General features: G+C 43.7%; 1 protein-coding gene across 3 annotated transcripts in view; it reads left to right on the forward strand.

Moving 5' to 3' along the window:
• Positions 1 to 17,201, forward strand: part of KLHL29 (kelch like family member 29) — a 525,589-nt gene that overhangs the window by 207,627 nt on the left and 300,761 nt on the right. For all 3 annotated transcript variants that reach the window (XM_029072272.2, XM_029072273.1, XM_029072271.2), the window contains exon 3: positions 8,535 to 8,850. In XM_029072272.2, coding sequence (XP_028928105.1) covers positions 8,587 to 8,850 — 264 coding nt within the window. In that variant the 5' untranslated portion in view covers positions 8,535 to 8,586. The remainder of the gene's footprint in view (positions 1 to 8,534; positions 8,851 to 17,201) is intronic.

The raw sequence follows: 17,201 nt of genomic DNA on the forward strand, positions 1-17,201 counted from the left end.
ATGTCTATTTTTTGTTGTATTGTGCACATTCCCTGCCTGCAATGAGCTCAGTCTAGAGGGGGAGGTAGGCATTAATATATGTAAATAAATAGCAGATAATACATGATTTACAGACAATAAATAAAATTACAGATAATCATGTCTCCTAATCCCACTGTTATCTGACAAGTGCCTAGTACAGTGCTCTTCACCCAATAAATGTTTAACAAATGTTAATGATTGATTAAGGAAAGTTTCCCAGCCTGAAAGACATTCAGCCCTTGAGTTCTGTATTTACTATATAACTACCTGACATTTTCATATAGTTTTTGCAACATTCAAAAAAGGATTTCTACCCACTCTGCTGTACTGTCCTTTCCCAAGCGCTTAGTATAGTATGCTCTATGCACAGTAAGCACTCAGTAAATTCCATTGATTGAGCACTTCACCTCCTGAAACCTTAAACTTAACCCATCTCTTTATCGCCAATCACATGTAGATATATTGTTTTAATATCTTTGAAACTTCAGTTAGAGTAGGCATATTAATGTCCTAAGTATAGTTCATATTTGTGGATAGAGTAAGGATCTGCGTTCTAATCCCAGATCTGCCACTTGTCTGCTGTGTGACCTTGGGCGAATCAACTTAACTTCTCTGTGCCTCAGCTTACCTCATCTGTAAAGCGGGGATTGATACCGTGAGCCCCATGTGGGATTCGCTTGTATATACTCCAGCGCTTAATACAGTGCCTGGCACACAGTGAGCACTTAAAGACTATTAAATATATCAGGCATGCACATACACATAAGACTCTAATCCGGCACAGCTGGAAACAATCCCGTTGCTATCTTGAGGGGATGCTTTTCTGGAGATGGCACTTTCTGTTTCATGCCATTTCTCTCATTTTGTTTGGAAGGGAAAAATGTCATTGAGAAAGAAGCATAGAGATAAGTGACCTTTGTTTTGTATGCCTTTAATGAGGCTGAAATCCTGTGGCATTACTTTGAGTGCCAGAGAACTCATTACTCCCCTATGTTTATAACTACAAGAACCAACAGGCACTTCATGGAGACTTAGACGAGAGGAGATGTAGAATAAGTCTGAAGTAGCAAGACACGTGCTCAGGTACTGGTAAATATCTTGCGGTAGGTTGTAAGTGTTCATTTTTGATTCTAGAAATAAGTATAGATCCAGAAGATAGGGAGAGCCTCCGCAAAGTAACCTCGGAAATCTGCTTGATTAACCTCCAGGATCGGTGCCAAATGAACCACCCGAGGTTTGGATCTTGTGAGGTGTTGATCTCTGTGCATCCCTCCCTCTGTCTGCAGATTGAGTTCTTGCACAGACTTGTCAAGCTACTAAGACTAGGGTTTAACTTCAGCGGAAGCAAATGAGGAAGCCGAACAACTTATGGAAGGCAAAACAGTTAAAGAGACATTGAAACATGGTCTCAATGTGGGACAGCGGTGGATGGTAGGGAGGTAAGCTCAGTAGACAGACCGGCCTGACAGGAGACGGATGGTTGCCCTTGAGCATAGCTTCATCGAGGTCAGAATATCAAATGGCAGCTTCAGAAATCGACACGGACCCCCCACGGAACGAACACATCCGTGCCACAGGAAACTCCTCCCTCTGTGCACACGGTGCCAAGGGGAGAAGTCGGTCAAGCATTTTTCTACGCAACCTTCTTCATGGTCTCATTATCAGAAATGCCCTTTTAGAAAATGAAAGGTAGAAGAGCACAGAACACCTATTACCGCCATTAGGCAGGGGAAGGCGATAAGGGAAAGGTTATCTTGCAGTTGTCTTCTCCCTCCCAACACCTCCATGTGCGGTTCTTGGAAAAAGTGAAGTAGCTTGGACCTGGGTTCTAAACCTGGCTCCGCCAAATATCTGCCACGTGACCTTGGGTAGGCCCCTTAACTACTCTGTCCCTTAGTTAACTCATCTTTAAAATACGATCAAATCCTCCTCCCTCTGACAGTCTGTGAGACCCATGTGGCATAGGGATTGTATCCAACCTTATTATTTTGTATCTACCTCAGTGCTTAAGACAATGTCTGGCACATGGTAAGCACTGAAGTATAATTCAAAAATAATAATGTTCATCCAATCTTCTGGCAGTACTTCTCCATAAGACAGCCACAGATTCCCCCCCACTTTTTCCTGATTTAGCCACTTCAACCCTACGCTACCACCCTTAGGTTCCAAGTTCTCAAATATTGGGGAGAGCTGAGGCCAGAGGCTAGCAAATATTTCCGTTGCATACAGTCTAAATATGACTCAGCTCTGAGGATATAGTCTGCTGAGGGCTTGGCTTTTTCCTGCTGGTGGCATTTAAGCTGGATTGGCCATGTATCCATTCTTCTTCCCTCCTATGTTCCCACCCTCTGGCTAAGGGGCTAGTAAGGAACCAGTGGCAGGCAGAGTTACTGTACAATCCAACGTTAGCATTATGCATGTCAGATGTCTCCATAATGGTGATTGTTAATAATAGCAAAAGCGTTATTTGTTGAGCACTTATGTGCCAGGCACTTCTAAGTGCTGGGGTGAATACAAGCAAATTGGGTTGGACACAGTTCTTGTCCCACGTGGGGCTCACAGTCTCAGTCCCCATTTTACAGATGAGGTAACTGAAGCTCAGTGAAGTGACTTGCCAAAGGTCACACAGCAGGCAAGAGGCAGAGCTGGGATTAGAACCCATGACCGTCTGACTCCTAGGCCTGTGCTCTGTCCCCTATGCCACGCTGCTTTTCTCAGCATTAAGTGCTTACTATGTGCCAAACCCTGTACTAAGGAGTCAGATCAGACGTGGTCTCTGTCCCACATGGGGTTCACAGTTAGAAGGGGGAGGGAGAGCAGGTATTGAATCCGCATTTTTAGATGAATAAACTGAGGCACAGAGCAATTAAGTGACTCATCCAGGGTCACACGGCCGGCAAGCGGTGCAACTGTTATAGGAACCCGGTTCCTCTGACTTCCAGGTCTGTGCTCTTTCAATTAAGCCATATTGCTTTCTGTTTCAGCATTTTTCTATATTTCCCAACTGCCTGCATGACATGGGCATGAGGAAGGACACCTTTTCTTCCCCTGGTATTCACAGAGGGGAGAAAACCTTCTGGAAATTCTTCACCAGCAATTGTTTGGCAGGAGTCACACTTCCAATGATCCATGAACCGAATCATGCCAAAGGCTCTTTTTTTTTTTTTTTTTGAATTAATGAGTAACTTACCAAATTCCTTCCTGGTCATGAGGTATTCTCCTATCCCATCTCTACCTTCTCTTCCTGAACCTCACATCCTCAGTCTGTTACATTTTACTGGAATTTTAGAAAAAAGACCCACAATTTTCTTTCTACTTATAAACCGTGTTGTCAACATTAATTCTCAGAAAGGGGGGAAAAAAATCCTCTCTGCTAAAATGGTATTGGAGGGTTTAGGCTTATATTCCTACAGAAAGAAAAAAATATTCAGTCCTTCTTTAGTCAAAGATTTCTTTGTTTTTTGTTTTTTTAATGAAGTCAGTTTCATTTTAAATTTTAAAACATAGAGTCTGGGCCACATATAATTTGGGAAATCGATTTCTGCTGCTGTTTTCAGTTCACCTCCTTCACGATTATTAAATATGACCTTTTCTTGACCAAACTGCGAGAGGAATGCATTTATTTGGATTGTTTAGATGGGAGAGTGGATTGAGTGTCTTGGGAGGCTTGGCATTTTGGTAATGTACACAGCAGTACAGCAGTGGACATTGCTTTCTGCCCTTTCCCAGATACCATGGTCTTAAAATAGATTATGCAATGGCTGGTTTTGTCCAACCCACTGAGATAAAACAAGAAAACTCCTAAATGGCAGACTGAGGAGCTTTCCTGAGCTGTCCTTTTCACCATGGCATAAAGGATAGGTCACGGGCCGGGGGTCAGAAGATCATGGGCTCTAATCCTGGCTCCGTCCCTCATCTGCTGTATGACCTTGGACAAGTCACTTCACTTCTCTGTGCCTCAGTTCCCTACTTTGTAAAATGGAGACTGAGACTGCGAAGCCCCATGTGGAACAGGGACTCTGTCAACCTGATTTGATTGTATGCACCCCAGCGCTTAGTATAGTACCTGGCACATAGTAAGCGCTTAACAAATACTACAGTTACTATTGTTATCATTTATGATGCAGTTATGATCCTGATCAAATGGGAAAGCTTCCTTGAGTCAGTGTGCTTGCTTTTTCCCTCCCTCCATCATCCTTTCCAAGACACTTTGCTTATGAGCCACCCGCCACCCAACTTTAATGAGAACTAAAAGCAAACTTGGGTGTCGTGAACATCAGTGTCAGGAGATGATTGGCTCATACCAGTTCCCAGACACTTATAACACTCAAATCGGATGGGAATCTGGGCTCTCTAAGTCAGAAACTCTTGGCCATGAAGCTTTTCCAGTAAATGTTAGTCGCTTTGAGTAGAAGTTGATAAATTGGTGATGGGTCTAGTAGCAGAGGTTGAGGGAGATGGGTCGAGAGAGGCTCTGGATAGAGCAAGTGCCAAGGTTTTGTTTCCATGACTATAGTCAGTTTAGGCAGGTAGAATTTCTATAAATAATCTAGGTTGCAATCTTGTATGGGATAGACAGCCACTGTCCCTGCTCCTTACCCACATTTGATATGCATCAGGTCAACCAACTCTATTTTATTGTACTTTACTGAGTGCAGAGCAGTGTACTAAGTTCTCACAAAACACTCACATATTGTTTGATTCCCTATTTATTTTTAATCCACCATATCTGCATCAAACTTTAAAGACCTGAATCACTTTGCCCCCTCCTACCTTACCTCCCTGGTTTTCTACAGAAACCCAGCCCGCACAATTCACTCCTCTAATGCCAACCTGCTCACTGTGCCTCGATCTTGCGTATCTCACCACCAACCCCTGTCCCACCTCCTGCCCCTTGCCCTGAACACCCTCCCCCTTCGTATTTTACAGATGGTCACTCTCCCCACCTTCAAACCCTTATTAAAAGCACCTCTTCTCCAGACTCCTTCCCCGATCAAGCCCTTCTTTCCTTTTCTCTCACTCCTTTTTGCACCACCTTGGCACATGGAGTTGCCTCCTTCATCCATCCATCCCTCAGTCCCATAGCACTTCTGTACCTGCCTGTAATTTATTTCTCTTAATGTCTTCCACCCTCTCTAGACTGTAAGCTTATTTTTTGCAGGGAACGTGACTGCCAACTCTTATGTTTTACTCTCCCAAGTGCTTAATATAATGCTCTGCATACAGTAAATGCTCAGTAAATACGAATGATTGAGACAGAAGCCTAAGGAGGGCACGGGAAATGTGGAGAGGCAGAGTGAGTGGAGGGAATATGGGAGGAGAGGACGGAGGTATGAGAGAGGCTTTAGGTGAGGCTGATTTTTCCCATTATCTGAACTTCCTCTAGTCCAGGGTCTATCACCTAGTGAAATGCCCTGCACCAAGTGGAAGCTCAGTAAATCTTCCTCCTATTACTACACTTCACTTTCTGATGTTTCCCTCCTCTCCGGGCTCATCTGGCAACCTGCCTCTAACATGACGATCTCTTGGCCAATGAGAGGCGATCTGTCTTCTCCCCCAAACCCTGTCCTCCACCTGACTTTCCCATCACTGAAAATGGCACCACCATCCTTCCTGTCTCACAAGCCCATAACCTTGACTGTCTTTGACTCCTCTCTCTCATTCAACCCACATCTTCCATCCATCACTAAATACTGCCGGTCCCACCTTCACAACATTGCTAAAATCTACCTTTTCCTCTCCATTCAAACCGCTGCCATGTTAATACAATCACTCATCCTATCCTGCCCGAGTTACTGCATCAGCTCTCCTCGCTGACCTCCCAGCCACCTGTCTCTCCCGATTCCAGTCCATACTTCACTCTGCTGCCCTGATTATTTTTCTACAAGAACGTTCAGGACACGTCACCCCGCTCCTCAAAAAACTCCAGTGGTTGCCCATCCACCTCCACACCAAACAAAAATTCCTCATCATTGGCTTTAAAGCACTCTACCACCTTGCCCACTCCTACCTCACCTTGCTATCCTCCTAAAACCCAGCCTGCATAGTTCACTCTTCTAACCTTCTCACTGTGCCTCGATCTCGTCTACCTCACCACAACCCCTAGCCCACGTCCTGCCTCTGGCCTGGAATGCCCTTCCTCCTCAAATCCAGCAGACGATTACTCGCCCCACCTTCACTAAGGCACAACTCCTCCAAGAGGCCTTCCCAGACTAAGCCCCTCCTTTCCTCTTCTCCCGCTCCCTTCTGCATCACCCTGACTTGCTCCCTTTGTTCTTCCCCTTCCCCAATCCCACAGCGCTATGTACAGATCTATAATTCATTTATTTGTATTGATGTCTGTCTCCCCTCTCTTGACTAAGCTCATTGTTGATAGGGAATGTGTCTGTTGTTGTACTGTACTCTTCCAAGTGCTTTGGCTAGAGAGGAAAGGTTCTGAAAATACTGTGGAGGAACAAGGATGTGACAGACTGGATGTGGAGGTTGAAAGAATGAGAGGAGTCAAGGATAATGCCAAGGTTGCAGGCTTCATATTCAGGCTTATTTTATCTACCTCGGTGTTTAGCAAATCATAAGCATTTAACAGCTATCACAATTATTATTTTTGTGATTATAGAAATAAAATTATTGGTGACCTTGGAGTGGTGCAGGGGATGAAGGGGGTAAAATTCTGACTTTAGAGGGTCAAGAATGGAGTGAGAAGAGGAAGCGGAGGCAGTGGGGTTGCATAACATATATGAACAGTTTGGGTATGGATAGGAGGAAGGAGATGGGGAGAAAGCTGGTTGACATACTTTGGTCCAAAATCAGTTTTGAAAGCAGACAGTAGATTTCCTCCTGAGAAGTGACTGGGAAGAGTGAGCATATGGATGTGGGGGTGGGGTGGAGCTGGATTGTTAAAGAGACTATTTCAGGGATTTCATGCCTGATGGTTTAGATTTTCTCAACAAAATAGTTGGCAGGATTTGTTTTAATGGTATTCTTCAAATCCTTCCTATGTGCCAGACACTGTACTAAGCACTGGGGTAGATACAAGATCAGGGTGCACACAGTTCATGCCCCACATGAGGTTCAGTCTTAATCCCCATTTTAAGTTGGAGGGAACTGAAGCACAGAGAGGTTAAGTGACTTGCCCGAGGTTACACAGCAAGCAAGTGGTGGAGCTGGGATTACAACCCAGAGCCTCCGACATCCGGACCGGTGCTCTACCCATTGCACCACACTGCTTCATAATGGTACTAAATTGAGGGGAGGTGGGGTGGCTGTGGGTTTCCTAAGAGCATTAACGGTCTAGGGTAGTAGATCAGGGGGTGGGTATGGTCATTGATGAGGATGGAGAAGTCATGTTGGGTGGATGAGAGGGCATAGTTATGCAGCTAAAAATGAATTTTAAGTAGTCCTGTTGTCCAGATTTCTGCCTTCATCAATGAGATTCAAATTGTTCTTCGCTTAACAAGAAGCCTGTAGTATTTTGTGTGGATATATGAGTTGTTCTTGCAGAATGCTGTGTTCAAGAACGGGGTTAAAGATGGATGAGGGCACCGTAGAAGTCCGACCTACCAGGTGTCTGCCCCTGCAGAGGATGTGCAGGGGTGTTCTGCCCGTTAACACCCATCAAATGTTCCTCTATATCTGCCGGGCAAGACCACGTGGATTAGTCAGGGCAAACCATCACAAAGAGTGGAAAGAATAACTCAAATGCCCGTTTTGTTGCCAGTGGCCTGTCCCATTTCAAAAACACTAAACCAAATAAATAGGCATTTGTGGATGTTGACTGTTAGATTACTAAGAGACAGCAGTCGGATTGGGGGGTGCACTGCTCACCCCCAGTAAGAGGCTCCTTAAACATCACTTGCTTCACTAAACTCGAAACTGGTTCGTCTTAGGCCGGTGAATGATAATGTTCAATTTTGCAGAACAGTGACACATCTGATCTTTAAAAATGTATACTGATGCATGGATAGGATTTCACTGTCAGTTGCATCATTTTGGAAACAAAGGGAAACTAGACTGTTACTGATTCCCGTGTGGTTGCTACTTTGTCATCTTGCTTGGTTTCCCAAATTGCTAATGGATTTGTCATAATCAAACAATCAGTGGTATTTATTGAGGGCTTCCTGTGGGCGGAGCACTGTACTACTCTCTTGGGAAAGTGCATGGACTATTGGCTAGAGCACGAGCCTGGGAATCAGAAGGACTTGTGTTCTAATCCCAGCTCCACCACTTGTCTGCTGTGTGACCTTGGGCAAGTCATATAACTTCTCTGCGCCCCAGCTTGAAAATGGAGATTGAGATTCTGAGCCCCTTGAGAGACAGGGACTATGTCCAACCCAATTTGCCTCAGTACAGTGCCTGGCACATAGTAAGCGCTTAACAAATACCTCAATTTCTATTATTACTATTGGTGGATGAACAAGTACGATCCAACTTTCCTTCCTAACCCCCGAGGGCCGTATACAGGAGTGCTTTTTTCGGAAACCAGTGCCAATCCCCACCTCTTTGTTTTCCATCAGCTCATCCATCAGCCTTGAGTCTCCCTGTGAGAAGCTGCCTCCCTCCACCGAGATGTCCCGGCATCACAGCCGCTTTGAAAGAGAGTACCGTGCCAGTTGGGAGCGCCGGGAGTGGACTTCGAATGGTGTCCCGGCCAACACAAGCAACTGCAACAGCACAGCCAGCAATAACAGCATCAACACCCGACCCGGGCTCTTGCCCCTGCCCATCGTACCTTCCAGACTCCCCACTCCTGTCACGGCCACCTGCACCACCGTCAGCAGCGAAGCCATCCCTAGTCTTGTGGCCAGCTCGACTGCCGTGTCCACTACCAAGGTAAGACTCGGTGTTTCGTTTAGAACAGGGGAGGCCGCTGCCTATCCAGAGCCGAGTCATGGAGCGGAAGCCACTGTCCTCGACCCGAAGGAGGACAGAGATCAGGGTGATGAATGACCAAACCCTGTGTGTTCTAGTGGCCGCGGTATTTAGTAGCAATGTATAGACATGGCACACTTTGTTCTTCCACGGGTGAATATGGTTTTGTGTTCTCAAAGTGCATATTTCTGGTTAAAGTTCAGTCTTTCTCTAGGTGGATGTGGTTTTGTGTTTTTCTAAAGAGTAGATTTCTGGTTAAAGCTCCATCTTTCCCCGGAAGGATACAGTTTTGTTTTTTTCTAAACAGCAGATTTCTGGTGAGGAAAAAATGAGAATATTTTCATGTGACAGGTTGTAGGTAGCCAATGAGGGAAAAGCTTCCACTACTTAAGCTTAAAGTGGTCAATGGGTGGTATTCGGAGACCCTCTTTTGGAAGTTGTCCTTTCAGGTCTGTCTTCTGAAGCAGGAATGTGGAATTGTAACCCCATTGAGAAAAAGTATATGATTCTGTTTGACTGGAAAGTTGATATTCCTGATTGTTGAGTGGGAGACACTCGTTGAAGACAACACACCGATGGGAGCTGAGGCTTCACCTCACGCAAGCCAACCTCATTTCATACACAAAGCCCAGGGTGACCTCCGGTAACCTCTGCAACTGTTTTCTCAGTACTGTTCTAAGGCTGTTTGAGGGGCAAGTCACCATGGGGCTATTAGCGTCGCTGAGATGAGGTCAGGACACTGGCTAATAACAACCTGTCTAAAAACAAGGAGAATTTAGCCAAACGGGAACCCAAGCCAGTGAAATCTTTCCCTTTCTGTTTATTCTCCTGAGGACATTCTATGAGTTTCCTTTGACTACTTTTCTTTTTTGGTCTGCTTAGCAGGAGTTTCCTATTCAGTCGAGTGTTTGTTTTTATTTCTTTTTTGTCTCTCTCTCTCAAAAATAAAACTTATTAGGGATGTTAAAGCCCACAAAGAATATCAACGTTGGCAATTATACAGATGCCCGTGGTGTCCGGAAAGAGAACCAGATGTATTGCCGATATTTTATTTATGCCTTTTTTTCTTTCAACTCATTTCATTTTAGTTACTGCCCATGCCAAATAAAGCAGACTCAGACAGACTGAAGGAAGGAGGGAAGAGAGACAATAAAGTTATTTAAAGCAACAAGGACCATGGTGAAATTTTACTGTAATGCCCAAGTTATTGATTTTTTTCCACATAGGAAGCAAACACAAGGTCAGCTCTGAATATGAAAACATCAGGCCAAGGTTCACAGAGGCCAACACAGAAAGGTCTTAAGTAGTATGTGAATTAGCATGATGACAATTAAGCAACTCCCTTTCTAAAAAGGTCTATGAATTTTCCAGATGCCAGTCGTGAAAGCGCATGTGTTGTGGTCATTTCTGATACAGAAAGGTTATAGAGCCAATTTGAAGCTAGCATGCTGTGCCTTCTGTGTCTGAGTGTTGAGTCCAGCTGTTGGTTGGTGTTCAGTTCTTCATTCCAGATGGTGAACCGCCACATCGAATCTTAGTCACTCTAATTTTCGGGGTGCTTCTAAATGGGAGAAAGAGGAATCAAAATTAACCTGAGACATTTTTAAATGATAATCATCAGTTACTACCTGGGTGGATTTTTACTGGAGAAGAACTGTGCTCCTGGCAGGGCTCTAGGCAGACCAGGGGAACGTACTGGGGGATTTTGGCATATCAGAGATCTTTTCCAGGAAAACTGATCCCACCACTGGGGTGGTCCCCTGCCCCTTTCCAATAAATTCTGTCGCTCATCAGCCATGTCTAAAAGTGAAACCAGATGGGTTGAAAGGAAACAGTCATAGAAACCAGAACTGGGGAGGGGGAAATCTAAGATGTTTTCGTGAGGAGAAAAAGCAAAAGGTTGAATGGAAGGAGAGTAGTTCTCAAAAATCACTCCTTTATTTTTCCTTTGGCTGCTGTACCTGTGGCCGGTCAGTCTTTCTATATTCTACATCTAAGTTACCAAGTTTTAGTCCTTAAGGGTATGGCCTCGCACTTGTCCTTACTGAATTTTCCCCTTCTAGACTATAAGTTCATTGTGGGCAGAGATCCTGTCTACCAACTCTGTGTTGTACTCTCCCAAGTGCTTAATTTTGCACAGTGAGCATTCAGTACATACCACTAATTGATTGAATTTGATCCTGCTTTCGGAGGATAATTTCACCAATTTTAGATCATCGTGAATTCTATTCCCGAAGTGTTGGCAGTCTTGCCTGTAAATGAAGAATATATTCATTCCTCCATCCTGGTCATCAGGTAGAACTGATGTCCAAACCAATCCCTTTGAGATATCACTAACCTCATTCCCCAGGAAGGTGACACTGAGTCATTGATAAAAACCTTTTGGGTGTGTCCCACAAGCCAACCTTTGCCCCGCTCTAGACTGTTAACTAACTGCGGGCAGGGCACGTGTCTACCAACTCTGTCATATTGTACTCTATCAAGTGTTTAGTACAGTGCTCTGCACAGAGTAAGCTCTCAATAAATACCACTGATTGATTTCCAAATCAAATGCAAATGGCAGAGTACCTGTTGCTTAAGCTCCTAAACTTGGTAACAGCATTTATTGAATGTGCTCAGTAAATCCAACAGGTTGACTACTTGTCTTTTTCCAACCTCCTACCCTCACTTCATCTTAGACTGTGAGCTTTTTGGAGGCCGGGGACTGTGTCTACAGGTCATCTACGTATTCTTTCCCAGTGCTTTGGACACAGTAAGTCCTTAATGAGTGCTATTATTACTACAACTATCACATCACTTGCTTAGGAGTAGTGTGTTGTGCCCATAATAATAATGATAATTATGGTATTTGTTAGGCACTTAATATGTGCCAGGCACTATACTAAGTGCAAGGGTAGATACAAGCAAATCGGGGTGGAACACAGTTGCTCTCTCCCATTAGAACCCATGACCTTCTTACTCCCAGGCCCATGAGAAGCAGCGTGGCTCAGTGGAAAGAGCACGGACTGGGGAGTAAGTGGTCATGGGTTTAAATCCTGCTCTGCCACTTGTCAGCTGTGTGACTTCGGGCAAGTCGCTGAACTTCTCTGTGCCTCAGTTACCTCATCTGTAAAATGTAATAAGACCGTGAGCCCCACGTGGGACAATCTGATCACCTTGTATCCTCCCCAGTGCTTAGAACAGTGTTTTGCACCTAGTAAGCACTTAACAAATGCCATCATTATTATTATTATCCACTATGCTATATTTTCCTAGCTTGGCGAGAAGGTTGTGTCTCACTGAAATTTTTAACATTATGAATACTAATAAAAATATTACATGTAAGGGCATATATTATGCAAAGCATTGTGCTAAATAACAAGAAAAGGTGAAACGAAGCAGGAACTATTTCTGGCCCAAAGGAGGGAAGTGTGCAAGGGAAGAGTGGAGACAGATCTTAAGTAGTACAATAAAGCAGAAAGAAATGAATCAATGGTATTTTTTAAGTGCTAACTGTGTACAAAGCACTATACTAACGACTTGGCAGAGTATAGTACAACAGAGTTGGTAGATACATTCCTTGCCTACAAGGAGTTTACAGTCTAGAAGGGGAGGCAGACATATATATCAATAAATAATGGATATGTACCATTCTGAGAGTGGGGTGAATGTCTAGTGCTTAAAGGGTATAGATCCAAGTGCAGAGTTGATGCAGAAGGGAGAGAGAGAAGAAAAAACGGCTTAATCGGGGAAGACCTCTTGGAGGAGATGTGATTTTAATAAGGTTTTGAACTTGGGAGAATCTGTCCTATAGAGAAGGGGCTGCTTCAACTGTTGTTACAGGGGATTTAACCTCCTCCACCCCTGAATGACAGGATTTAATCCTGTGATAGCAGGAAGGGAAGAGGAGAGCCTCTGGAGAATCTCCAGCTCCTCCTCTGTCCTCTGGGTCTGTCACACTCATAGGGGATTTACATATATTTGGCAGAATTGGCTCTGCAAATCTTCTGGTGATTTTTTTTTTTAAAGGTGATTGCAAGATGAGAAATGTTTGTGCAGTGCAATATCTAGGTTTGATTGTTAGATTAAGGATCAATAATTATCAAGGTGCTCCTGTTTCCACTTTTTGAAAATGGCAGTGACATCTGCCTGTTTTCCAACTTTCCAGGACTTCTGACCTCCTTTCAAAGTAGCTGGTGGGTCTGCGCTAACATTTCTTTGGGGAGAGTTTACTGTTTATTGAGAAGCCTTGAGATATCCTAAAACCATTTGTGTGAAGAATCGCTCAGTTTCAAATGTACCTCTGCCCCTTTTTTGATAACTATGGTTTATTATTCTTATCGTTTTTGCTGTTATTATATTTGTTAAATGCTTACAATGTCCATGCATTGTTTTAATCCCTGAGTCAGATGCAAAATTTATCAGGTTGCACACAGTCCCTGTTCCACATAGGGATCACAGTCTAAAGGGGGAGGGAGAACAGGTGATAACCATTTTCCAAATGAGGAAACCGAGGCACAGAGAAATTAAGTGACTGGCCAAAGGTCCCACAGCAACCAAGTGGCAGAGATGGGGTTAGAACTTCCAGGCCCTTGATCTTTCCATTAGATCATGCTGATTCAAGATTTTTAGTCAGTGATATTTATTTTTATCATCAGATTGTAATTTTTAATTTATTAAAGATTTGATAGATTCCCAAAGAGGAAGCAAAAGCAGATGCTTTTATTGCTTTTAGTTATTTCTGCATTAATTTTCAACACACCTTACCTGGAAGATGAATTGGTTCTTTGGGCCGGGGTTGGTCCGCATGCATTTAAAGATTTAAAGATGGGGTGGTTCCAAGGTTATGTGTCTGAGAGAGCAGATGAAACTACGACTGCTTGTGTGGTGTGATTTATGGAAGAGGTGGGGAAAAGCAGGGTGAGAGGAGAGGGCACGGAGATGGCCGTGAAATGGCTGAACGAGAGCAGAGAATTAATTTTTTAGAAACTTGTGGAAAGACAAGTCAGGTGAGTTTGGGTTAGGGTGCAGTTTTTAAAAAGCAGAAGCTGATGGGGAAAAAAAGTTAACTATCCAACAAGCATGAACCCTGCATAAATCTCCCTCATACAACATCCATGCTCTCATCTTTCTCTGCCACCTCCCAAGAGGAGAGTGAATCCAATCATATAATAATTGTATAATACAATAATAATTGTGGTATTGGTTAAGCAATTATTTTGTGCCAAATTCCTTAATCAGCACTAAGGAAGATGCAAGTTAATCAGATGGGACCCACTTCCTGTCGCACATGGAGTTCACAGGCTAAATAGAAGGGAAAATAGATATTTCATATCCATTTTACAGATGAGGGAAATGAGGTACAGAGAAGTGGAAGGACTTGCTTGGGATCATACTACAGTCAAGTGGCCAGGGTCCTCTGACACCAAGGCCTATGCTCTTTCCAGTAGACTATTCTGCTTCTGCCTACCTGCTTTCAAAATCTATCCCCTCCATCTGAACCTTTGACCCTGTCCCTTCTCACCTTCTAAAAACACTCTTCTTCCCAGCCTGACTACCATCTTTAGCCATTTACTCTCTGATGACTCCTTTCCCTCTTTCTTCAAAGATGCTTATGTGTCCCCTTATCATTAAAAAAAAAAAATCTGAACCCCACTGCATCACCCAGCTATCACCTCATCTCTCTGCTCCCATTCCTGCCCACAGTCCTTGAATATGCTGACCGCCTCAGCTTTCTCTCCTACAACTCCCCTCTTTGAATTTCTACTTTCTGGTTTCTGTCCCTTTTACATCACTGAGATCGCCCTTTCCAAGGTCACCAGTGACCTCTTTGTTGATCTCCCTGCCTTCATTCTCTTCATGCTTTCCAAAATGTCCTTCTGCCCACAACTCTCCCCTCCTCAAAAACATCCAATGGCTACCCGTTCTTTTCCCACATCAAGATGAAATGTCTGACCAGTGGCATTAAAGCATTCAAACAGCCCTCTCTCTCTCCTGTGGATTATAAGATCATCCTGTATATTGTAAGATCTTTTTTTAAATGACATATAAGTGCTTAGTATATGCCAGGCACTGTACTAAGCACTGAGATAGATACAAACTAATCAGGTTGGACACAGTCCACGTCCCTTGTGAGTCTCAAAGTCTTAATCCCTATTTGACAGATGATTAACTAAGGTACCGAGAAGTTAAGTGACTTACCCGAGGTCACACAATAGACAAGTGGTATAGTCAGGATTGGAACCCAGGCCATCTGACTCCCAGGCCCATGCTTTTTCCACTAGGCTATGCTGTTTCCTGTGGGCAGGAATCTCATCCAACAACTCGTTGTACTGTACTTTCCCAAGTACTTTGTACAGTGTTCTGCACACAGTAAGCACCCTTGATAGATGCACATACACTCCATTCCTCTCAAGCTAGCATATTCATTGTGCCTTGTTTCTTGCCTCTCCTCCAGCCACTGACTTCTTGCTTATGTCTTCTCTCCTACTGGATCCCATTCCCCTTTTACATTTTTCAGATCACTGTTCTCCCGTGCTTCAGAGTCCTTTTGAAATCCCAATTCCTCCAGAAGGCCTTCCTTGATTGAGGGTTAATCTCTCCACTTTACTTACCACACTGCCTTTTCAACATTTCCATACCTCCACACGTCTTAAGCACTTAAGTAACTCACATGTGTGTCTTCCCTGGAACACTTGTGTTTGTAGATTAGAGCACATACTATGTGCTTAGCAGTGTACTAGCTTCTGGGTAGATACAGATTTACCAGGTCCCACTTGGGATTCATAGTCAATAAAGGAGCAACAAGTATTGAATCCACACTTTGGAACTGAGGCAAAGAGAAGTTGAGTGACCTGCCCAAGATCACAAGCCGTTTAGCGGTGGAGCCAGGATTAGGACCCAGGTCCTCTGACTCCCAGGCTCTTGCTTTTTCCACTAGACCATGTTTATACTCTTTTGCTTCCTCCTCTCTGTAACTTAATTTTATGTATGCCTCCCATGCTAGGTTGTAAGCTTCTTGAAGGCAAAAATCATGTATAGTAATTCCGTTGTATTCTCCCAAGCACTAAATATGGTGATCCGTTCACGGGTCTTCAGTACATTCTGTTAACTGATTTATTAAATCTACCGGGCTGGACACCTTCCAGGTTTGAGGTGTGTACCCAAGAAAAGCCAATGGAGTTTTCCAAAATTCCTATCAGCCAGATGAGTCTGTAGTGTTAACGTTTGAAGGAAATCATTTGAACGATATTTTAGCTGCCCTCTGTGGGAATAGCTAGCTCGATGAAACTTCTGTTCCAGCCCACATGGGTCTGATAGCCAAATTACTCTCCAACCTTTGGGATCACCATAACTCCAGCAAGTGACTCAGTCAAGTATGACCTCTGGAGTACATGGAGAGGAAGACCAAGGGAGAGCTCTAGCGATGAAGCCCGTGTATTGAAAAGGTAAATCCAAGGTACTGGTAAATTGAAACATAGCCACCCTATGTTTCTAACCCTGTGGGTTAGAAAATGAAAGTAATTGAAAAGGCACTTTAATGTTTTGATAGAAGTGAATCCACAAGCCTGGGAACCAGTTACTTGAAATAAAACTCATAACCTCCAAATGACCAAGGCTTTATCCATCATTCTCACAGTGCCTTTTGCCATCAAGATGATTTTGCTTGTTCTTTTCTTCTCTGGAATAGGATTCAGCTGCCCTGCTGACCATTTACCAAACATCAAGTTATTTACCCTATTGTTGACTTCATTTCTATTCTGAAATGAACCTCTAAGCCTCTGTGGTTTCAACAAATATTTAAGATACTGATTAAGCAACATGAAAATAAACACGATGAACTCCCATCATTTATTGCTGCCATATTTTTTTTTGAAAAATTCAGTCTCTGCTGAAAAATACAGACTCCCTATGATTAGTATTTTGTTTTTAACGTGCCCTCTCCCCACCAAAATGTAAAGGATCCTGTGTAAAGAACCCATTGTGGATTAAGGGGCACTGGTTCCTGAATAGGGTCACTCTTAATAGCCAAAATACAGAAGTTCTTCCTTCAGGATTGTCTGTCCTCTTTCCGACTCTCCACAAGATGCCAAGCACTCCTCAAGGCTCAGCGGTTGAGTTTCTGCCAAGCTCTGGCACTGACGGCTGACATTTCTTTGTCAGAATTTTTGATGGAGCACTTTTCTCCTCAGGTAATCCATAGGCTCTTTGTCTGGGCCCAGCAAGCAGCCCCTGCAGAGTGAAGTGGAGGCAGAAGTCATGATACTGATCCTCCCTTTCTGTAGCAAATTACTATGATTGCAAGTCAGATTTCAGGCAGCATGTTTCCCAAA

The sequence above is a fragment of the Ornithorhynchus anatinus genome, chromosome 9, assembly GCF_004115215.2.
Source record: "Ornithorhynchus anatinus isolate Pmale09 chromosome 9, mOrnAna1.pri.v4, whole genome shotgun sequence".
Lineage (NCBI taxonomy): Eukaryota > Metazoa > Chordata > Mammalia > Monotremata > Ornithorhynchidae > Ornithorhynchus > Ornithorhynchus anatinus.